Source organism: Lissotriton vulgaris, chromosome 11 (genome assembly GCF_964263255.1).
Source record: "Lissotriton vulgaris chromosome 11, aLisVul1.2, whole genome shotgun sequence".
Lineage (NCBI taxonomy): Eukaryota > Metazoa > Chordata > Amphibia > Caudata > Salamandridae > Lissotriton > Lissotriton vulgaris.
This window is the reverse complement of record NC_141699.1, coordinates 1,072,745,890-1,072,770,801: the sequence shown is the minus strand read 5'-3', so window position 1 is coordinate 1,072,770,801 and position 24,912 is coordinate 1,072,745,890. Positions and strand designations below refer to the sequence as shown.

The following is a 24,912-nucleotide window of genomic DNA, read 5'->3' as shown; positions in this document are numbered from 1 at the left end:
GGCTCTCACCTCTGTCTGTGTCTTGGGGTGCTCCCAAGCCAGAATGGTATCAATCTTTGCTTGTAGGGGCGCCACCTGGCTGCTCCGTACCTGATATCCCAAGTACACCACAGATCCCTGCCCTATCTGGCACTTACTGGACTTGATGGTGAGGCCTGCACTTTGCAGAGCCTTCAACAATTCGCTGAGGTGTTGCAAAAGTTATTCACAACTGGAGCTGAACACAGCAATGTCATCCAGGTATGCAGCGCTGAATTCCACCAGCCCGGACAGTACCCGGTAGACCAGTCTCTGGAAGGTGGCAGGGGCGTTTGTTAACCCAAAGAGCATGACACGAAACTGGAAGTGCCCCTCTGGTGTTGAAAACGCTGACCTCTTTTTGGTCCCCTCAGTTAAGGCAATCTGCCAGTACCCAGATGTTAAATCAAATGTACTGAGGCACTGGGCAGCGCCCAACCGATCCACAAGCTCATCAGCTCTGAGGATGGGGTGTGCGTCAGTTTTAGTGACCACATTGAGCCTATGGTAGTCCACACAAAACTGGAGTTCTGGAGTGGCACCGGGTGCAGAAGCTTTTGGTGCTAAGGCCACTGGGCTAGCCCATGGGCTGCTGGAGGGCTCAATTACCACTAGTGCCAACATCTTGGAAACTTTTTCCTTGATGCTGGCCCTGACCTTGTCAGCTACCCTGTAAAATTTCAGTTTCACAGGTAGACTGTCCCCAGTGTCCACATCATGGACACACCAACTGGTGACTCCTGGTGTCAGGGAGAACAGGGAGGCGAACTGACCCAACACAGTCCCTCTGCTGTTCTGGGGTCAATGTGGGTGAGAGTTTTACTCCATCCACTGCCCATCCTGCTCCTCTGCTGACAAGAGGTCAGGAAGAGGGCCACTTTCCTCCTCCATTTCATCTTCTGTAGCAAGGAACATTGTCACATCATACCTCTCAAAGTGTGGCTTGAGGCAGTTCACATGTAGGACCCTCAAATGGTTCCTGGGAGACTGCAAGCCAACCAGATAGGTTGCATCGCTCTTGTGCTCCACTACCTCATATGTCCGAGTCCACTTGTCTTGGAGCGCACAAGGCTCCACTGGTGCCATCACCCACACCTTCTGTCCAGGTTGAAATTCAACCAGAGTGGCATTCTGGTCATACCACCTTTTCATTTCCTCCTGGCTAGCTTCCAGGTTCGTCTGAGCGAGTATCCTGAAGCGTTGAGTCAGGTTGCAGAACAACAGCACATAGCTGAACACATCCTGGGGGGTCTTACCAGGGGATTTCTCCCAACCCTCCTTCACCAGACTGAGAGGTCCTCTAACAGGGTGACCATACAGGAGTTTAAAGGAACTGAACCCTAAGGACCTCTGAGGTACCTCCCTGTTGGCAAACAAAAGGCATGGTAAAAAGACGTCCCACTTCCATCTCATGGGCTCCGCAAGACACATTATAATGCCTTTCAGGGTTCGGTTGAATCTCTCAACCAACCCATTACCTTGAGGATGGTAAGGAGTGGTGAACTTGTAAGTTACCTCACACTCCTCCCACAAAGACTTCATGTACTTCGAGATGAAGTTGGTATCCCGATCGGAGACCACCACTCTGGGGAACCCCACACGGGAAAAGATCCCTATCAATGCACGGCCCACAAACGGGGCTCTGATTGTCCGGCGAGGGACAGCTTCCGGGTACCTGGTGGCATGGTCCACCAAGACCAAGATAAACATGTTGCCTAAGGCTGTCTTGAGTTCCAGAGGGCACACAATGTTGATGCACACCCGCTCAAATGGGGTGCTCACCACGGGAAAGGGTTGGAGGGGAGCCTTACACTTCCCTCCACTCTTGCTACTTGCCTGGCTAGTCTGGCTAGTCCTACAATGTGTACCGACGTGAGCCTTCATTTGGGGCCAGTAAAAGTGGGTGACAAGCCTCTGGTAGGTCTTGTCATGCCCCAAATGTCCTGCGAGAGATACATCATGAGCCAGACCCAGTAGGAAGGCCCTGAAGCTCCCGGGTACCACCAGCACACAGGCTGCACCGGGCTCGGCGACCTTAGGCTCACTATAGATCAACTCATCCTCCCAGTAAATGAGATGATTCTTGGACTCGCAACCTGCTGCCGGTCTGCAGTCTGTTTCCGCATAACTTTGAGAGAATGGCATTCTCTCCGGGCCTTGCAGAACTCCTCCCTGGAGGGACCTCCTTCCTTCTGCCAATGAGTCAGATCAGGCAGGTCTCCCAGTTCGGCTACCTGTTCCCCTGTAGGTTCCAGGGCATCCCCCTCAGGTTCTGCCTCCTCCTGGGCCGTGGGAATTCTGGGGTCTGGTTTCACATGCCCCCTGCCCTTCCTGTTCCTGGCAGATACCTGGGCCACTGTTTCAGGCTCCAGGTCCGCTTGGTTACCCCTACTGTCTGCCATTGACCGAGTGGTCACACAAACGCACTCAGGCAGACTCAACATCTCCAAATGAGCCTGGTGTTCCACCTCCCTCCATTGAGAACTCTCCGGGACATTTCCTAGCAGGCAGTCTACAGGCATCGATGGACTAACAACTAAGCATGGGCGAATTTTGCGAATCTCGCGTTCGCGAATTTTGCGGATTTGCGAACTCGCAATCCGCAAAATCCGCGAATTCTCGCGAATTTGCGGATTTTTTTTTTGTGTTTGCAAGGATTTCTGCCAGTTCGCAAGGATTTCTGACAGTTGGCGAGGGTTTTGTAACAGTTCGCAATCGCGAACTTACATGTCGGCTCGCAACGGTCACGATTATGTTGTTTCTACGTCTGGTTCATCATCATAGGTTCCCAGCACCCTCTGTTTCTCCCCTGCCACCCTCTGTTTTACCCATGCCACCCTCTGGTACATCAATGCCTTATGCCACCCTCTGGTTCATCATCACTGTAGATTATGGGGGGAAAAAGCAAGCACACCTGCCTGCTTCAACTGACATGAATTAATTTGGGGTTGATTTATTAATGTGTCACTGTTTTAAAATTCCAGTCTGGCACCTGCATCCTTCTCTGTAATTTGCTTTCTGTTGCAGTGCAATTTTTTTTCCAGGACCTTTGTGGCCTACTTGTAGCTATTCTATGAGCCTGCTGTGAGGGTCAGAGCAGGGTCATACAATTGTTGCAACTAGCAACTGAACAATTGTTGCAACTAGCAACTGAACTTTGAAGGGGCCCTTGTCAGGAAGCACTACAGGGAACGGTTACTAATGATGAGTTTGAACTTTTGAACCTGCTTTCACTTTTGCAAAACTCGTTTTTCTGCAGAGCAGCATTACAGCAACTTTAATGCCCCACCAAGCTTATATGAGAAAGTTGATTTCTAATCCAAAAGTTATCCAAAGAAAATCAAAAGGACTCAAATCTAAAAAAGTGCAAGCAAATGTCAACCTGAAGAGTTATTCTGATAAAAATAATCATTTTCAGAAGGTCTATGCTGCTTGCTAGTAGATTTCTTGTGCGGAATTGCAATTTTGTAATTTCGCGAGTGCGAGATTGTAGCTGCCCGCCGCACCTACATGTTCGCAATTGCGAACTTACACCGCAGAGAAAAAAAATCCACTGCGTGCGAATTTGCGGATTTTGCGGGAAATTCGCGAATCTCGCAGATTGCGAATTTACTGAAAATCCGCAAAATCCGCGAGCGTAACGGATTTTCCGCCCATACTTACTAACAACGACCTTCAAAGAACCTGAGACCCCCCACTCAAAGGGAACATGCTCCACTTTACAAAGGCGCACGGAGTCATCTGCTGCCACTACAGGGAGAAGTGCATTGGGAATTACCTGCTCCTCAGACACCCACTGACACCCTACAGATGTCACACTGGCTCCCGTGTCTCTCAGAGCCTCCACCATCCTCCCATTAATGGTCACCCACTGCCTGTATTTTTTAGTGTTCTCAGACAGGTAGGTCTCCTGGACCATCTCTCTGTCTCCTAAAGAGATAAGGGTCATCACTGGTTGCTCCTCCCCCCCACTGAAAACTAATTCCTCTCCCATAGCTACACTCACTAATCCCGGTGTCTGAGCACCAGTGGCTGGTTGGGCTTTCTTACGGCACCTAGGGGCAATGTGGCCCTTCTCACCACAGTTGTATCACCTGGGGGACCTTGAAAATTACGCACGCACTTAGGGGGCTGTGACGTCTTAGTCTGGGGGGACTGGGACTCCTTTCCCTCTGAACTGTTTTGGGGTCCTTTAGAGAACTCCTTTTGATTACCTTTGTCCCCCCCACACTTCTTTTGGGGACCCTGCCCACCTTTGGCTGTGGTACCCACAATCCCCCTGTGGACCCTGGTGCTGGTCCAGTGGTCTTCCTCCTTAGCAAGCTCACTGAGATTAGTTAACTTACTATCCAAAAGATGCTGGCGCAGCTCTGGAACACATAGACTGCTAAAGTGCTCCCAATAATTAGATGGCACAACCCCTCATAATCAGTAACTTTGCTGCCTTTCATTCAACCTTCCAGTGCGCGGGTGTACACTCTCACAAATTCAACCAAAGTGCCTGAATCATTCTTCTTTGAGTTCCTGAACATCACACCGTACTGCTCTGGGGTGAGCCCATACTCGAGGCATAAAGCCTCCTTCATTTTGGCATAAGTCAGGGCACACTCCCTCTCTAACGGTGTTAAAACCGCTGTCCCCACCGCCTAAAAATGTTTCCACAGGCCCGCCCCCCAGCTCTTTTAAGGCACCTCATGCATCCTTAAAGCAAGCTCATATGATTCAAATCATGCATAAATATCCTGTCCCTAATGGAAATTCTGCACTACATCCTTGGGTATGTACACCTTACCCCTTTGCACTGGCTGTGCGCTGCCACCATTTGAACTGGACTCCAGCTGCTTGGCCTTAATATCCAGCTCCCTCATGCTCAACTCATGAGCCAAAATCTGTTTCTTTTCTTCCAGGGCAAGAGCATTCTTGCTCTCTTCTGCCCTCTTTTCGCTCTCTAAAAGTAATCGCTTTTCCTTCATGGCTGCCTTTTGGTTCTGTAGTTTCAAAACTTCTAGCTCATGTTCCCTGATCTTATGGTTCTCTTCCCGCTCTTCCCGGGAGAGATTTCCTGCAGAATGGACGCTGACAGCCTTGGAGTTTGCTCTTGGCACAGGCAAATACTGTGGCCCAAACACATTCCCCTGATGATCCACCTCCACATTTGTATCATCTCCTCCTGCAGCTCCTTTGGCCTCCCACCAAGCTTTTAAGGCCTTCTGTGGCTCATCCTTCTTAGCACTACTCCTTGTGGGACATCCCAAATTCTTGAAAAATTGCTTGAGGTGATCTACCTTGTGGAATACAAATCCTCAATTTGAAACTCCAATTTTGCCTCTCACTTGCTGCTTATCCATTCTGAGACATGATGCATGCATTACTTTAAGATCAGATCAAAAATAGAACCAAAAGGAAAATACAGTATGTGGCTGCGTAGTGGTGTGCTCTAATCTAGTGATGTACACCAATTACTGTGGGTCAAGTACAAATACAAGTTCAAATCCCACCGTTGACCACCAATGTTAGAACTGGGGGTCTCTAGTTGGCAGTGGGAGGTACCTTTGACCAAATAGGGACCCTTGCTTTAAGTCTGGGTAAGGGGGATGCACACTTTAGATAACCCCTGCTCACCCACTTGGTAGCTTGGCATGAAGCAGACAGGCTTATCCCAAAGGCAATGTGTAAAGTATTTGTACCAACACTCACAGTAACACAGTGAAAACACCACAAATGGACCACAAATGGACACCACACCAGTTTAGATAAATATCTTTATCTAAACTAAACAAGACCAAAACGGCAAAAATCCAACATACAGAAACTCAGTAGAACGTCTTTAAAGAGGTTGTTGCAAAAATAAACTTGTAGATGATCAAATGTGACACTCTGTCTCAAAGTACCTGAGATGTGTCTTGCAAAAAAACACAAAAGGGGCGCAGAGAAGGCGATGCGTCAGTTCTTCCTGCGCTCCGGTTTCGATGCGACAAGATGGGGCCTTGATGCGTTGCGACGATCCGGTGCGATGCAACAAAATTACGTCTTTGTTGAGATTCGACAACGTAGAGGCAATGCATGCACGCCCGATGGCCTTGTGGCGAATTTAGTGATTTTCTGAGCCACAAGAGGCCCTGCAACACGCTTCCCCGGTGATGCGACGTTACCCTCGGTGACGGCGACACGCTTCTCCGGTGTTGCATCGGCGATCAGAGGCGGCGCGCTTCCTCAGTGATACGACGGTCCTGCGACGTGCTTCTCCGGTGATGCAACGGCACCCACTGTGTGGTGGCACGCTTCTCCAGTGATGCAATGGCGAGCAGCGGTGTCACGCTTGCTTGATGATGCAACAGCGGATTCTCTCTCGTTGCTTTGCGCTTGCAGCTCCTAACAGCAAAAAGGCCTCACACTCAGTTAAAGGCCCTCCTGGCAGACTGAAACTCCAAGCAAGAAAGGTCAGGGACTTGGGGTTGAAGTCCATTTGGGCCTGGGACTTCAGAAACAGTAGGCCAGCTCTTCACAGGCCCTTGGAGACTTTTCTTCGGAGGGACACAGCACACAGCAAAGTCCTTCTTCAAGCAGGGGACACAGCACACAGCAAAGTCCTTTAGATCTCCCCTTAGTAGAAACACCAAACTGTAGGCCAACCCCAGACACACAGCAAGGGCAGTACTTCTCCTCAATCTCTTCAGCTGATCTTCTTTGGCAGGGATTCCTCTTGATCACAAAATAAGTAGTCTAACTTTCAGGGGTTTCAGCTTTAGTATTTATACCCGAAAAAAGTCTTTGTTCTCCATGTGTGAGGGGTCCTGGACACAGTTCAAACCAGTTCGGCGGACACTCTGCCAGTGCACATCTTCTTCCTTTGTGAGTGTGGGCCAGGGCCATCAGGCACACCGCAAGGGGTGGAGCCAGCATTGTGGAAGGCAGGCACAGTCCTATTCAGGCCCAGGTGCTACTCCTCCCATCACTCCAAATATAGATAGGCCTATTTAGCCTAGTGCTGACTCACCCAGACTCCTGGATCCACCCAGACCCTGTCACTCCCAAACCAGACAGTCAATCCACTAACAGGCAGAGGCACACAGAAAGGTTGAACAAGAAAATTCCCACTTTCAAACACTGAATTTAAGAACCATCCTTTCTAAAAAGATGTGTTATTAAATTCTGAGTTCAGGGGTATAAGATTACGAATTTCTATCTTGCTCCTATGGGAAGATATGCAGGCAAACATGTCGCACAGCATTCCCCATTCTGTCCTTTGGACAAGATAGCCTTTCAATAGTGAAAAACGAAATTGGCTGTATTCCACTATCAGGACATGTTACCCACACTAGTGCATGTCCTACCTTTCACATGCACTGCATCCTGCCCAGGGGAGTACCTTGGGCCTACCATAGGGCTGTACAATGTGTAAGAAAAGGGAAGGGTCAGGCCTGGCAGGTGGGTACACTGGCCAGGACAACATGGCAGTTTAACAAACTGCGCACATGCACTGCAGTGGCAGGCCTGAGACACCATCTTAGGGCTACTCCTGTGAGTGGCACAATCAGTGCTGCAGGCCCACTAGTGGCCGGTGAATCACCAACCCTGGCACACTCAGTGCACTTTACTAGGGATCTACTGGTAAAACAAATATGCCAATCATGGATAACAAATCACAAAAACAATTAAACCAGGGAGCACTTGCACTTTGGCACTGATCAGCAGTGGCAAAGTGCCCAAAGCGTCTAAACCAGCAAAAACGAATTCCACCACAGTGTCAAAAATACAGGCGGTAGAGGCAAAAAGTCAGGGGAAAGCACGCCAAGGATGCCAGGTCCTACAGTTGTCCCCTAGAAATTGCATTTCATAAAAGATTTATGTATGGCGCCCACACTTCTGGGGCATGTTTTAAAAGGTCCCCTGGTATTTTATCAAGTCAGGGCGCTTTAGATAACTTGATAGCAGCTATAGAAAGTGAGGTGCCTTCGATACTAAACTGTAGAGGCGCAATTTGAGGTAAGATCAATGGCCCCTCAATGGTACTTTGGGGATCTATATCCAACTCATTTGGGGTGGTGTATAGATTAGCAAAATGTCTTTGCTATGTGCAGGAATCTATAAAGTGATTTTGGGCCGGATTACTTACTTTACTGCCATGGGCTATTATCCTCTAAAACATAGACTAATCACCGGCCTTTGAAGCTATTATAAGATTTTCCCAGCTAGAGTCTTACCAATTTCTGTGGGCTACTTACAGGATTTTCCTATATTCTTTTCTTTCAGGTCTAATCTCAACTATTTCTTTGGTTTTTATGGCCCTGATAAGACGTCGTTTAGCCACTATGCATTCTTTATCAAACCAAGGATCAGCCGGCTGCATATTGCCCCTATGATTACCAGCTCCAGACTGGGATTTGTTTAGGTAGGGTTTCATATTGTCTACTAACCTCCCGTGGATCTGAGTTATAGGTATGTTTTGAGATCCTGACTCTAAGTAGGAAGGTAAAAGTCCACTAAAGCTATTGTATATATTAGTTAGGGGCTCAACTTGGTCCATTATAGTGGGCCACTTAACTGCCCTCCGGTTGTTGCTCACTAAAGGCATTATGATCTCTACCCCCGGATCAGTTGAAAGATTTTGGATAAAAAAACATTTCCCTATTAGATCTAAACACAGTGGGAAATGGTCACTCTCCCCTCTTAAAATCCTGTACATAGGCCCAGTGGGCTTCACTTGTCATTATATAATCTATTCGGGATGAGGAGTTTCCTCTCGAAAAAGTATCTGAGCATTCAAGGTCTGAGGGAAGCCTACCTTTACATGCCCTTAGACCTTTCTCTACAGTGAGATGGAATAGTTGCATAGCTGAAACAGAGCACCCCCTGTATTTTCTGCCATGAAAAGTGGGATCCCCCTTGCTGAATCTTCTTCCTCAAAGATGGTATCTAATCCTGACACAGGTTCATAGTAACAATTGAAGTCACCCCCAATTATAGTGACCCCCATTTGGATCGAAAGGATCAAGAACCTCTTTGAGTTGTTGTATTAGCAATGATTATTTCGAACTCTCCCTTGGCCGCCTTATGTATATATTAAAAAGATGCATCTGGGACTTATTTGGGATATTTAGTTTTAATCCCAAAATATCTTTTGAACCAGTGAGCACAGTTTCTATGTTCGCACCTGACGGTCTTCCTCTTTTTGGTTGGAGGGCTTCTATACTGAATGTTCTGTACCCTACTTTATGTGATGCCTCTCACCCATGTCTCCTGGAAGAAGCATAGATCGAAATTGCCAATATAATCCTGCCAATCTGGCTCATTAAGTTTTTGTGAGAGCCCGCTATACTCCAGGAGACCATCTTCATACATTCTGGGGTTGGATGTTTAAGCGTGCTAGAAGATTGATCGAACATAATTATACTCTTAAGCCCCTTTGTCTCAAAGGAATTAAATGCCCCACTTCTTTGTAGATCTAATCTCTCTAGATGGGCATTCTGAGTAGTTTGAGTACCAGATTCTGATACACAGTGGCTCCTATCAATTAGGCTGGATGTTCCCCCCAATATTATGTTCATTCTTGCCTGCTCATTCAGTCAATATATGGCTTCTAGATTGTTTGACCCCTCCATAGTTTATAGAACAGTATTGCATCTACCAGTGTAGGATTTATTCTGTCTTAATCTGTTTTTATAATCAAAAAAAGAATGTGTTCATAGGTTCATGGTTATTAGGTTATCTGTGATAGATTTTGAATGGAAAGTTAGTTTTATGTCGTCCATGTTCTCCTCTACTTGCTGGATCCGTTTAGCCTTTATTATATCGGATCTTATTATGGAACGTCACTGTCGTTTGGTTCTAATCCAATGTGTCACTTTATTTATAAGTGAATCCTCATCTTCTCTAATTCCCTGTTTTAATCTGGGGACATTTGTCAAGAAGATATTGTAAGAATTCGGCTTCCCCTTATTCAGATGATGAAATAATAAGTGAAGTTCCTATGGCTGCTGGTAGCCCCTATCCACCCACCCAATCCTTGGGTTTAATACAAACTTCCCTTGTCTAGCTGGTACAGGCCTATTAGCACAATGGGCACCTGGGAATGTTCCTTTATGTGTCACATGTTTTCGGAGAGGAGGCAGTCCAGAATTGCCATGTGTATTAGTTACTTGCTTCACGGGCCTAGAAGGATGATGAGTTATAGAGGCCACATGTTTACTCTGGTTTACTGGTTCATTTGAAGGGGGCTTAATTACTACCCTGGGTGGTAACCTAATTTGTACATTATCTGCCTGAATATGATGAGATTTCCTCCCGGAGTGTTCCCTGTTATCCAATGCTTTGCTCTCATCTATTGGGGTTATAGATGGTTGCGTTGTTAGATCCCCAATCATCCTTTTGAGTACCAAGACCTCGTCTTGTACAGCATTTAAATTTAAGCAAGGTTCCAACATAAGTGCATGGGTATCTATTGGTTGTGTTTGAGTCTCCGCTTCTCTCCAAGTAGCAGGCAACCGAATGTTACAATCAATATCTTCTATTTGCCCTGCCTGTATTTCTTCTAGGTTGTCTGCTAGCAGTGGATATCTATTGGAGCAGTCTCTATTTATAAACTCCCTGTGTGTAAAACTTTCTTAGTTCCTGGCTGAAATGACCAACCTAGGGGAAGCTGTTCTAGAATGACTATGGGGCACAGGGTCAAGACTGATTTGCATATGGCTTGGTTCGAACTGGAATGGCATGGTGAGCAAAAAAAACGATGGATTTAGACCCAGATCTCTGTACTGGGGTGAATGTATGACATTGTTCTGCATTCTGTCCATCACCTGTTGTTTTTGCATTTGTCACCCCGAGTGGGACGGGTATGCTCAGACATGAGTCCCGTGCTCTCCATGCCACTGGAATCAAGCTATCCAGGTTGAAGAGGGCTGAAAGCCCGAAACCGGTCCTTGGATGCTTGTTTCCAGTCCAGAGAGGACCTGGCTTGGCAGTTCGGGCTGGACTGTTCCATGGGGCACAGGGTCAAGACTGATTTGCATATGCATGGGTTTAAACTGGAATTGCATGGTGAGCAAAAAAACGATGGATTTAGGCCCAGATCTCTGTACTGGGGTGAATGTATGACATTGTTCTGAATTCTGTCCATCACCTGTTGTTTTTGCATTTGTCACCCCGAGTGGGACGGGTATGCTCAGACGTAAGTCCCGTGCTCTCCATGCCACTGGAATCAAGCTATCCAGGCTGAAGAGGGCTGAAAGCCCGAAACTGGTCCTTGGATGCTTGTTTCCAGTCCAGGGAGGACCTGGCTTGGCAGTTCGGGCTGGACTGTTCCCATGGGGCACAGGGTCAAGACTGATTTGCATATGGCTGGGTTCAAACTGGAACGGCATGGTGAGCAAAAAAAACGATGGATTTAGACCCAGATCTCTGTACTGGGGTGAATGTATGACATTGTTCTGCATTCTGTCCATCACCTGTTGTTTTTGCATTTGTCACCCCGAGTGGGACGGGTATGCTCAGACATGAGTCCCGTGCTCTCCATGCCACTGGAATCAAGCTATCCAGGTTGAAGAGGGCTGAAAGCCCGAAACCGGTCCTTGGATGCTTGTTTCCAGTCCAGAGAGGACCTGGCTTGGCAGTTCGGGCTGGACTGTTCCATGGGGCACAGGGTCAAGACTGATTTGCATATGCATGGGTTTAAACTGGAATTGCATGGTGAGCAAAAAAACGATGGATTTAGGCCCAGATCTCTGTACTGGGGTGAATGTATGACATTGTTCTGAATTCTGTCCATCACCTGTTGTTTTTGCATTTGTCACCCCGAGTGGGACGGGTATGCTCAGACGTAAGTCCCGTGCTCTCCATGCCACTGGAATCAAGCTATCCAGGCTGAAGAGGGCTGAAAGCCCGAAACTGGTCCTTGGATGCTTGTTTCCAGTCCAGGGAGGACCTGGCTTGGCAGTTCGGGCTGGACTGTTCCCATGGGGCACAGGGTCAAGACTGATTTGCATATGCATGGGTTTAAACTGGAATTGCATGGTGAGCAAAAAAACGATGGATTTAGGCCCAGATCTCTGTACTGGGGTGAATGTATGACATTGTTCTGAATTCTGTCCATCACCTGTTGTTTTTGCATTTGTCACCCCGAGTGGGACGGGTATGCTCAGACGTAAGTCCCGTGCTCTCCATGCCACTGGAATCAAGCTATCCAGGCTGAAGAGGGCTGAAAGCCCGAAACTGGTCCTTGGATGCTTGTTTCCAGTCCAGGGAGGACCTGGCTTGGCAGTTCGGGCTGGACTGTTCCCATGGGGCACAGGGTCAAGACTGATTTGCATATGGCTGGGTTCAAACTGGAACGGCATGGTGAGCAAAAAAAACGATGGATTTAGACCCAGATCTCTGTACTGGGGTGAATGTATGACATTGTTCTGCATTCTGTCCATCACCTGTTGTTTTTGCATTTGTCACCCCGAGTGGGACGGGTATGCTCAGACATGAGTCCCGTGCTCTCCATGCCACTGGAATCAAGCTATCCAGGTTGAAGAGGGCTGAAAGCCCGAAACCGGTCCTTGGATGCTTGTTTCCAGTCCAGAGAGGACCTGGCTTGGCAGTTCGGGCTGGACTGTTCCATGGGGCACAGGGTCAAGACTGATTTGCATATGCATGGGTTTAAACTGGAATTGCATGGTGAGCAAAAAAACGATGGATTTAGGCCCAGATCTCTGTACTGGGGTGAATGTATGACATTGTTCTGAATTCTGTCCATCACCTGTTGTTTTTGCATTTGTCACCCCGAGTGGGACGGGTATGCTCAGACGTAAGTCCCGTGCTCTCCATGCCACTGGAATCAAGCTATCCAGGCTGAAGAGGGCTGAAAGCCCGAAACTGGTCCTTGGATGCTTGTTTCCAGTCCAGGGAGGACCTGGCTTGGCAGTTCGGGCTGGACTGTTCCCATGGGGCACTGGGTCAAGACTGATCTGCATATGGCTGGGTTCAAACTGGAATGGCATGGTGAGCAAAAAAACAATGGATTTAGGCCCAGATCTCTGTACTGGGGTGATTGTATGACATTGTTCTGCATTCTGTCCATCACCTGTTGTTTTTGCATTTGTCACCCCGAGTGGGACAGGTATGCTCAGACGTGAGTCCCGTGCTCTCCATGCCACTGGAATCAAGCTATCCAGGTTGAAGAGGGCTGAAAGCCCGAAACCGGTCCTTGGATGCTTGTTTCCAGTCCAGAGAGGACCTGGCTTGGCAGTTCGGGCTGGACTGTTCCATGGGGCACAGGGTCAAGACTGATTTGCATATGCATGGGTTTAAACTGGAATTGCATGGTGAGCAAAAAAACGATGGATTTAGGCCCAGATCTCTGTACTGGGGTGAATGTATGACATTGTTCTGAATTCTGTCCATCACCTGTTGTTTTTGCATTTGTCACCCCGAGTGGGACGGGTATGCTCAGACGTAAGTCCTGTGCTCTCCATGCCACTGGAATCAAGCTATCCAGGCTGAAGAGGGCTGAAAGCCCGAAACTGGTCCTTGGATGCTTGTTTCCAGTCCAGGGAGGACCTGGCTTGGCAGTTCGGGCTGGACTGTTCCCATGGGGCACTGGGTCAAGACTGATCTGCATATGGCTGGGTTCAAACTGGAATGGCATGGTGAGCAAAAAAACAATGGATTTAGGCCCAGATCTCTGTACTGGGGTGATTGTATGACATTGTTCTGCATTCTGTCCATCACCTGTTGTTTTTGCATTTGTCACCCCGAATGGGACGGGTATGCTCAGACGTGAGTCCCGTGCTCTCCATGCCACTGGAATCAAGCTACCCAGGCTGAAGAGGGCTGAAAGCCCGAAACTGGTCCTTGGATGCTTGTTTCCAGTCCAGGGAGGACCTGGCTTGGCAGTTCGGGCTGGACTGTTCGCATGAGGCACAGGGTCAAGACTGATTTGCATATGGCTGGGTTCAAACTGGAATGGCACGGTGAGCAAAAAACAATAGATTTCGGCCCAGATCTCTGTACTGGGGTGAATGTATGACATTGTTCTGCATTCTGTCCATCACCTGTTGTTTTTGCATTTGTTCTAGAATGAATAGACATCGCCTTTTTGGGCGGTGTATTTCGGGGTTGTGGAACTGTCGTGCTGTGGGTTTGGTGAACAATAATTGTTGAGTTGCACGATCTTACAATAGTTGCTTTATACTTTTTGCTATAGTAGGATGAGATTTTATTAGCACCCTTCGTTTTAAGCCCCTTTTCATTAGCCAACATAGTTTCCACTTCCTCAATTTGGTCGCCAATAGCTGCTAAAGTGCAGTTTTCAGCTGCAGATTTAACTGATTTATTAGTCTTCTATCTTTCTTCCTTCCCACCACAGCCTCTGCTGCCTTTCTTTTCCCCCTTATCTCCAAAGCGAATTCCAAAGCAAGTTCTAATATACCAGGGGCCTCCTTTATGAAAATTGATGCATCGCTGCGTCAAAGCAGCGATGCCTCACTTTTTACTACGCCCTCCTTCCGACACCAATGATGCGTCATATTTACAGTATGACGCATCATGGCGAAAGGAGTTACAGATACGTCAGTATTTCTGACGTATCTTTATGGCGCAAAAGTGACGCATTGCTGGAGTGTGTCACAAAAGTGACGCAACTCCAGCAATGAGTCCTGTGAAATGACCTGCGTCAGTCTTATACCTGCTGTGTGGTCGGCGTAAGAAATTGACGCATTTGTGTCCTAGAAGTGGCGCAGTGAAATTTTATAGATTTCACTGCGTCACTTCTATGACCCTTTCTTGCGTCAGAACGCCCCCCCCCCCTGCATACATTATACCTTGCGCAGGTATAATGTAGCGCAGGGGTTTACAAAGTGACGCATCTACCTAGATGCGTCACTTTGTAAATATGGTGCAACAAGGCACATTTTTTACGCTGCTGGTGCGTCACAAAAAGTGACGCAATGGTGGCGTAACAGTGACGCACGGCCTCATAAATAAGGCCCCAGATTTCTGAATGTTGGGTCTGTTGGTGTTGGGGTATAGAGGCCTAAATTAAGGTAAGGACTTAGATAAGCAACAGACAAGCAGCAGCGATTATACACCAACTAGAAACCCATCTATAAATAAAATGTGCGTCAATGTACGAGTCTTCTATAATCAGAGGTTACTTTCAAAGAACAAGTTGCAAGGGTAACACAGGTTTAGCAGTTCAGCTTTTTTATGCTTATTGGCCTCCAGTATTGAGACTTTGGTTTGTCCTTTATCTAATTTGACGAGGTCCTATAGTGGGCCCAGGAGCTACAATGAACTATTTTCGGCGTCAGTTTCTGTAGCAAAAGTTTTTAGTCAAGTATGAAGACAGGAGTCCATTTCGTTAATATTTAAAGAGGGTAATATCCAGTGCAATGCAAGGCACTGGAAGGAGTGTCAAATCTTACCAATAGCGTCACATTTCTTTCAAAAGCCAAGGGAGGTGGCCCAGCCCGGCCTCATCCCGGCTCTGAGGGGCACAGAAAGGCCTGCCCTTGGCCCGAGCTTTGCCTGGGCACGCCTGCACATGTCCCGCGCTTCGAGAGCCCGCAAGTGAATTTGAAGCGCCTCCAGGCACTTTTGGATGACATTGGCGGAACCACGTTGGAGGCTGGAGAAGGTGGTCCTAGTGCTCCTCTCCCCTTCTGCAGTGCGGCTGGACAACGAAGCAAAGACGGGCTTCCGGCGCTGCAGAAACTCACAAGTTAATTTAAAGCACCTCCAGGCACTTTTGGATGACGTCGGCGGGACCACGGTGGAGACTGGAGCAGGTGGTCCTAGTGCCCCTTTCCCCTCTGCAGTGCGGCTTTAATATTTTGGAATATAGTCCCCTTTATTACTGAACATGCACTGACACGCCTCTTTAAGGACAGGTTCCATAGAAACAATGCATCATAGACCAGAAATGTCTCCTATGAGCACCTGCATCTGTTGAACTTTCCTGTGCTCTCCAAAAGGGGAAACAGAACCTTCTTAGCTGGCCTTCTTGCTCTAGGTCCTACAACAGAGGAACTGATGCCTCTTTCTGGTCTGTGTGTGGGACTTCCACGGTGTGCATTCATTTCCAGGGACAAGTCTTCTCTAAAGCATCTCTAATGGAAGCAGATTCATGCCTCATGGCCTGCCAATGGTCTCAGGGTTCAGCAGGAGCAGACCACGTCTACTTCTGTCAAGAGGACAGCTGTGAATGACTGAAGGAGATTTATGGATCCCATTCGGGTGGCATAAAGAAACAGCACGACCTTCAGATGGACAAAGTCCATTAATACATTCTTCCTTTACAATTGATGTGGTTAAAAGTGTTGACATTTCTCTTAACGCTTCAAAGGACCGGTTGGTAAAGTTTCCCCGTCACCTCTGGCTCCAGCCCTTAGGGGTTCTCCTGTTAAATGCCCCACACCAGAGAGTTATAAGATAAGGATAGGTACAAGAAGAGGAAACTACTCAAAGTAAATGTAAAGGCACACTTGGACACATGTTTACCCTCTATTTATGCTACTGCCCTATGACCTATGTAACCAAGGGCAGTAAGGGCAGTGATAGGAGCATCAACGTTCAAGCCAGGGGGTAGCTGTTGCTGTGACCTCAGCCCCATATACATGCATGCATGAAGCTGCAGCAGTGCAAGTGCTTATCACTGCTTAAACTTACCTAGGAGCTCAGGATTAATCTGGAATGTAGTTTCAGCCCTGAAGGAGACATCCTGAGTGTAGCCTCACCCCTGAAGGAGGCATCATGAGTGTAGCCTCACCCCTGAAGGAGGTATCATGAGTGTAGCCTCACCCCTGAAGGAGGCATCATGAGTGTAGCCTCACCCCTGAAGGAGGCATCATGAGTGTAGCCTCACCCCTGAAGGAGGCATCATGAGTGTAGCCTCACCCCTGAAGGAGGCATCCCGAGTGTAGCCTCACCCCTGAAGGAGGCATCATGAGTGTAGCCTCACCCCTGAAGGAGGCATCATGAGTGTAGCCTCACCCCTGAAGGAGGCATCATGAGTGTAGCCTCACCCCTGAAGGAGGCATCATGAGTGTAGCCTCACCCCTGAAGGAGGCATCCCGAGTGTAGCCTCACCCCTGAAGGAGGCATCCCGAGTGTAGCCTCACCCCTGAAGGAGACATCCCGAGCGTAGCCTCACCCCTGAAGGAGGTATCATGAGTGTAGCCTCACCCCTGAAGGATGCATCATGAGTGTAGCCTCACCCCTGAAGGAGGTATCATGAGTGTAGCCTCACCCCTGAAGGAGGCATCATGAGTGTAGCCTCACCCCTGAAGGAGGCATCATGAGTGTAGCCTCACCCCTGAAGGAGGCATCCCGAGTGTAGCCTCACCCCTGAAGGAGGCATCACGAGTGTAGCCTCACCCCTGAAGGATGCATCATGAGTGTAGCCTCACCCCTGAAGGAGACATCCCGAGCGTAGCCTCACCCCTGAAGGAGGTATCATGAGTGTAGCCTCACCCCTGAAGGATGCATCATGAGTGTAGCCTCACCCCTGAAGGAGGCATCATGAGTGTAGCCTCACCCCTGAAGGAGGCATCCTGAGTGTAGCCTCACCCCTGAAGGAGACATCCCGAGCGAAGCCTCACCCCTGAAGGAGGTATCATGAGTGTAGCCTCACACCTGAAGGATGCATCATGAGTGTAGCCTCACCCCTGAAGGAGGTATCATGAGTGTAGCCTCACCCCTGAAGGAGACATCCTGAGTGTAGCCTCACCCCTGAAGGAGGTATCATGAGTGTAGCCTCACCCCTGAAGGAGGCATCATGAGTGTAGCCTCACCCCTGAAGGAGGCATCATGAGTGTAGAGTCACCCCTGAAGGAGGCATCCTGAGTGTTATGTTATGTTATGTTAATTTCGATTTATATAGCGCCAAATCACCGACAGGTCTCTTAGCGCTTGCTTTGGGAACCCGTCCTGGCTTTCCCTGCGAGATAACCCCTACTGGGCATCCCCAAGGTGAAGACCAGGCATCCCATCGCGGTAGGGCCGTAGTGGAGATTAAGCAAGCTATTACCCAGAGTTGCAGAGTGTGAACCCATGATTCGAGTAGGCACCGAGGCGAGAATTATCAAGTCCGTGGACATTTTGAGCTCAAGACCCTGCCGCGTCAGGAATTGAACCCTGGTCCCAGGTCTGACCTCTGCATCAGGGTCTGCCTCCTCTAACCAGTGAGCCACACTTCTCCATAAGTGTAGCCTCACCCCTGAAGGAGGTATTATGAGTGTAGCCTCACCCCTGAAGGAGGTATCATGAGTGTAGCCTCACCCCTGAAGGAGGCATCATGAGTGTAGCCTCACCCCTAAAGGAGGCATCCTGAGTGTAGTTTCACCCCTGAAGGAGGCATCCCGAGTGTAGCCTCACCCCTGAACGAAGCATCACAAGTGTAGCCTAATGCCTGAAGGTGTTGGAGAAGATTTTTGAAGCACTGGGGCCTATTTACAAGCCCACTGCGCCGCTGGTGCATCATTTTCTTGTAGATGAGGTCCACTGTTTTAAAGACTACTTAGAGGTGCAGCAGAACAGACACACCGGGGATGGGACAATAACACTTATTTTTATAATGCATCTACGTGGAGTGCCTTTTGTGTAAGGGGTACTCTGACCTTTCTCCAATATGGCACCCAGATGCATCTGATTGCAAGGACTTCTCATTAAGCCATTTAATGATATTGAGTCTCCCTTGGAAGTTTCTCTCTTTCTCTATCAGGCAAATTAATTTCATGAGATTCATAACACACAGTTGTGTAACCAGCAGGGTCCAATATGCTATTATAGGTTGTGTGCATGAAGGCAATGGATGTATTTAACAAGTAATGTAGCTCAGTGCATTAAACCCCTTTCTCAAGGCCTCTGTATCCATGATTTAGATTCTGGAAGAGCCATCTTGGCCTTTATATCTTCAAAGGTCAGTTAAATGAACACTGGTCAGTTTTTTGATGCAGTTATACTGTGTTAGTGTAGAAACCATCGCAATGGACCGCACACCGCTAGCCCTTCCCCCGGATCCCCCCTAGGGACTGTGGTACATGGAGTTCTTGAGTGGTTCACCCATGTGGGTGCAAGTAGGTACTTGTTGAACTGATGATCTCTAGACCCGATACATGTCCCGGGTTCTTGGATATCGCCCGAGATATGGCTCGGGTTTCAGATACTGTGTTAGTGTGCATGAAGGCAATGTATGTTATTTGCTAGTTACATTATTTTGATACAGTAATACTGCCCACAGAAATACAGATACTGAGGGTTCCTTCATACCCTATGAACTACGTACTACGTTTTTATTCCAAGTTCTAAAGGCAAAAAGGCATTGCTTGTCTGGTTCCAAACTGAGAAACTTCTAGATCTGTGGGGTCATTTTATATAGATTGTTATCTCGATTTGCACAGAAAATCCTGCTTATGCCTGGATAACTGGCCCGGCTAGAATGAAGGCCACAGTTGTTAAGCACATTTTATTCAAGGTTCGCTAAAGAGTACATAAATAGTGAAATTTATAGCAGTTTGCTCTTTTACCCATGCTGCTCTGTTCACACATTTCACAAGGGATGTATGACGTTACCACGCATACCATTACCACGCATACCATTACAATGCGGTATTTACAACGCATACCGTTACAACGCATAGCGCTTTGAGGTGCTGGATAGTGGTAAGTATAATTTTATATTCCAACTCCAGTCCCCGTGGATACTAGGGAAGGTGTTGGATATAAAATTAAACTTATTCCCTATCCTAGAGCGCCCCCCAGCGCAATGCGTTGTAATGGTATGCGTGGTAATGCCTGCGTTGTAAGTGTAGTGCGTGGTAAAAAATGCGTGGTAAACGTTGTATACCTTTCACAAGTCTCAACAGGGCCAGCTCCTCCCCACTTTAAACTTATGTCTCCAATACTTAACAAAATCCTTCTCTATCAGTCTTTAACTTTCACATAGGTTCACACACTTGGGTTTGCTTTCCTGTTACCCAACTGTTCCAGTAAGCCTCCTGCAGTCTGAGTGGTCTGTAAAATCTGAAAATCTAACTTCATGATGTTTGCAATTTGGAAAACAAGAAGCGAGTTAGAAATAGGGGGCCAGATTTGCTAACCTTTCACGCAAGGCAGTGAATCAAGGCAACTTGTTGTGCTGTATTACTTGAAAGGGAGGGAGCAGAAATACACCTCATCTATTAAAATATGTCACACTTCTTCGCTCCCATAGAACTGGCACACTTCAGGCAGCCTGGCGCCAAAGCAAGCCCCCTTGCATCAAGGTGCAAAGGTTCCTGTGTTCCAAGAATAGTTGTTGTGCATGAAGGGGCACTTTTCTGCACAAAAACAATCTCTTGAGGCATTTTCCTCGAGCTATGTGTGCTTCAGATTACAGCACACAAAGAAAGAGGAGATGTAGTGTTTTCGCACAATCCCAAGTTTATAAAACTTTGTAAATCTGGGATTGTGTGAAATCCATTGGTGGATGCATGTGAACACCAATGCTCCACCTAAGGAATGACTCTCAGAATGAAATGTAACACAATGCAGCACAAGCTGCTTCATTGAGTTAAAATGGTCTTTACATAGCCACGGAAGGCAAATCCCCCATTGCTTGGGTTTGAAAATATCTACCAGCACAAATGTGATGCAATGTAAATATTTACATACATTTGTACAGAATTAGGCATGTTGGTGAACCAGAGTATAGGGTGCCACAAGTTGCGCTGGGATGTCAACAGTGTTTTGATCCATAAAGTTTAGGATCATCATCAGATCCTGGTTACAGTTGATGGGTGCTGAGTATGGTTCGACGTGATGGTGAAAAAGGAGGAAGGGTAAACGGGTCCGGTAGGTGAGCAGGGCTTGATCATACCGGAGGGCTGCCCAAGGTGAAAGGCAATAGAAGCAAAAGGAAATGGTAAGGCAAGGGTAGTTTACTGGAGCCTATGGGGCATTAACCCTGGTTTCAATGTACCCAACCTTGGATCCCTTTCCACGACCCTTGCCTTTACCATTTCCTTTTGCATTTATTGCATTTCACCATGGGCAGCCTTCTGGTGCAATCAAGCCCTGCTCACCCACCGGACCCCTGCACCTTTCCTCCTTCTTCACCACCACGTCTAACCACGCTCTGCACCCATAAATCTGTAACTTGGTCCTGATGATGATCCTAAACTTTATGGATCGAAACGCCATCGACATCCCAGTGCAACTTGTGGTGCCCTATACTCTGGTTCACCTAAAAGCCTAATTCTGTACAAATGTATGTAAATATATATCTGTGAACAACAAATACTCTTTTTTCTTTGTCACATTCTCACGTTGCGCCACCTATCGCTGTTCCACTTGTCACCTGTACCGTCCACCTTGAGTGTGACAAGCACGTGTGTGTACAATCTTCGTCGGGTTACTTACGTATTTATTGCTTACAGTGCTGTTACAACTGTTACCTATATGTACATGTTGTTTCAAATGTATGTTTCTCTTGTTTTCTCTCAATATATGATTCCTTCAGCGCATTTAACTAAACAATGAGTCTCCCTACTTTCCTTCCTTGCAATGTTTTGTGCATGCCCATTTACCAGTCTTGTAAATAATACCGGTTGAGGTATTGGTGTTCGTACATGTAATTATGATATATGGCACATTCCTGTCCTATCCCACTGTGCTGGTGCCATTTTTGTCTACCTCACGTTAAAACAGGTACCCTTGTACCATGTTGCTGGGGTGTCTGCATTGTTGGCAGGACTATTTTTTGTGCAGGACTGCGCACCTTCCTGCACAAAAACAATCCTGAGAGGTGTTTACAGAATGCAGCACACATGGAAAGAGGTGAAAACGAAGAGAAATTAAATTATTCTCCCACCTGCTCTGGGGAGGTGTAAGGTGTTGGCGCTGCCCCATGTTTACATGTTTTTGTAATACTGGGGCAGTGTCCAAATCCATGGGTGTTGCTTGAGAACACCCACTGCAATGGCCATGGAATGTCTTCTTGATGCGGAGTCAAGCAATGCAGTGCTTTGCAGGGCTTGCCTTACCCCATTTCTATGACGCCAGGCAAAGCCACTGAGGTTGACTTTGCGTCAATGATATGATTGAGAGGCTTGGTGGAGTGGTGTGGCTCACTGGTTAGAGGTGGCAGACCTGAGAGCAGAGGACGGCCTGGGACCAGGGTTCAATTCCCGACGCGGCAGGGTCGTGGACCAGGGTCAGCGGACTTGATAATTCTCATCTTGGTGCCAACTCTAACCAGGGATCACACTCGGCAACTCAGGGCATTAGCTTGCCTCGTCTCCACAACAGCCCCCAACATATGCCGGGGATGCCTGGTTTCACCTTGGAGATACCCAGTAGGGACCATCTCACAGGGAAAGCCAGGACGGGTTCCCCAGCGGTCTACTGCGCAGAGATACTCCTTCGGGAGTCGATTCTAGCGCATTACAAACCCACAATTAATTAATTAATTAATTAATTAAGCCACCGGAATGTCAAAAACAGTGACACTCCAGCAGCGCAGGCATCTTGTAAATAAGCCTGAAAATCTGGGTGTGGAGAGCATTGCAGCCTCTCTGTATCCAAACTCTGAGCTCCTCTTTACCCACAAGCCCCACATCCAAGGGCCTTCCTGCCATATTACTTTGCAAATGATGTATCTCAATAAGCCGAAAGAGAAGTGATCAAGTTCTCCTCTTCTTCCACCTGCAGGACACCGCGTGTGTTTGGGGGAGACGCTGGCCAGGATCGAACTGTTCATCTTCTTCACAAGCCTCCTCCGGGCCTTCACCTTCCAGCTCCCAGAGGGAGTGAAGAATGTCAACATGGACATTATCTTGCGGGGCACAGTGCAGCCACACCCTTTTCAGGTCTGTGCCGTACCCCGCTAGGTAAAGGTTGCTCCTGGACAGAAGATAAAGCTATGATTCAGAAATATTTTACAGTATTATTGCCAACTTGGCACCATCCTATTCTTACCTATAATAGCTTATTGGATAAAAGTAAAAGAAACGTAGGCATTATTATTAGGGATTGCATTTTGCTATAGTTATCTAATATAATTATATTGAAAAATAGATGTTTTTACTTACATTTCAATGTGCCTTAATCTACCTTAAATTAAATAGATGTTTGTATTTACATTTCAAATTGTGCTTTATCTACTCTAAGTTATAAGTAGGCAAATTATACTGGCTAAGTGTCAGATAATGTTCTCCCAAACTAGTTGAGCAGCAGACCCTGGAAGCTTGTGTCTACTGTGATTGCTCTTCTCTTGCTAATGTGCCTTTCTTTTGCGTTCTGACTCTCAATGTGAGGTAGGGAAGGGGGCGGAATACAGCAGTCTCGATTATAGTGTTTGCTCTATAAGCAATGTGCGATCAGGAAGACTCTTAGGGGCCAGATGTAGGTGAAATAGATTTACCAATTTTTAATTACCGAATTTTACCGATTCGGTAATTAAAAATCGGTAAATCTATGGGGTGGACATGTAGGTATTCCAGATGTGCTGGAATACCGAATCGGATGATTTTGGTATTTACCGATTCGGTAAATACCGAATCGGTAATGCCCATTCATTCCTATGAGCTTTGAAGCCCATAGGAATTAATGGGCATTACCGATTCGGTATTTACCGAATCGGTAAATACCGATTTTCACAAGGGTGCAGAGGGTGTCACTTTGACACCCTCTGGCACCCCCAAAACAGGCTTGGGTGCCATGTGGCAGGCATACATGCCCTAAGGGCAGGTCTGCCTGTCACATGGCATAGGTGTGCATGCACACATGTGCATGCACACCGGAATCGGTATTTTACCATCAAATTGGATTTGATGGTAAAATACCGATTCTGTAAGGCCTCTGGGACTCTGAAGAGTCCCACCTACATCTGGGTGGCTCACATTCGGTAAATTTACCGATTTTTTATTTTACTGAATCGGTAAAATAATGCCCCCTACATACCTATCACCTATTTACCGATCGGTAACGGCCGAAAATACCGATTTTTGACCGTTACCGACCGACCTACATCTAGCCCTTACTGCGGCATATTACCAACCAGTAATGCACAGCTATCAGGAGTAACTATAGTTAGAACAGCAGGTGCAAGCCCAAAGGGTGGTTGGTTTGCCTAACACCAAAAGAAAACATATGCTGGGCAATCCCAATGTAAAATACCCCCAAAAGCCCTTTTTGATGGACTTTCAAGGATTCCTAAGTATGAGCAAGCATGCATGAAAATAGCTAGCCATTCTTGTCTGTTTGGGAAACCAGTCGTCTTAGGTGTTGGGCCATGACCTCGGAGACCGAGCTTAAAGACAGATTGCCTGAAACAGAATTAGGAGATAGTCATATATGGTCTGTGAGATTTGCAAGAGGTCTTCAACACAAATTGATGAGCCTTCATAGACAAGCTAAGGTTTTATCCTGAGAAAGAGGATGACAAGACTTGTGCTGAAAAAGATGGACCTTCTGTAGATGAAAGAAAGAATGAGAAATGGACTATTTGGTCAGAATAAGGACATTGACTTTGTCTACTGTAGAGCACTGCTTCGCAGAGTTTCGATTGATAAAGTAGAGTTGGCAAACTTGGTGCAGTTTTTGTTATTTTATGGACATATACTTCTTTGTGTGACTTAAACTTATTTTTAATAAAATACTGACATATATTAGTCTGATTTTGTGTCATTGTTTTGATCACAAAGAGCAAATCAGCATCACTGTGACCAATGTTGAAAATAGAAGAGATGTATAGTTGTAGCGCAGTATAAGCAACGTGGACAAGGCCAGGGGTGCGTGTATCTGCTGTTGATGGAGAAAGATGGGAGGAGTCTCTGTGACCCATGTCCCACCCATTATATACTTATTTAAGAGTGGTTATATAGCACAAGCAAGACTTACAAAAAAGAGGGGCAAAGTGTCCTAAGGGAAACGTAG

General features: G+C 47.2%; 1 protein-coding gene across 2 annotated transcripts in view; it reads left to right on the top strand.

Moving 5' to 3' along the window:
- Positions 1-24,647, top strand: part of LOC147684124 (cytochrome P450 2J2-like) — a 141,578-nt gene extending 116,931 nt beyond the window's left edge. For both annotated transcript variants that reach the window (XM_086944500.1, XM_086944503.1), the window contains one exon: positions 22,687-24,647. In XM_086944500.1, coding sequence (XP_086800626.1) covers positions 22,687-22,865 — 179 coding nt within the window. In that variant the 3' untranslated portion in view covers positions 22,866-24,647. The remainder of the gene's footprint in view (positions 1-22,686) is intronic.
- The last annotated feature ends 265 nt before the right edge of the window (positions 24,648-24,912 follow it).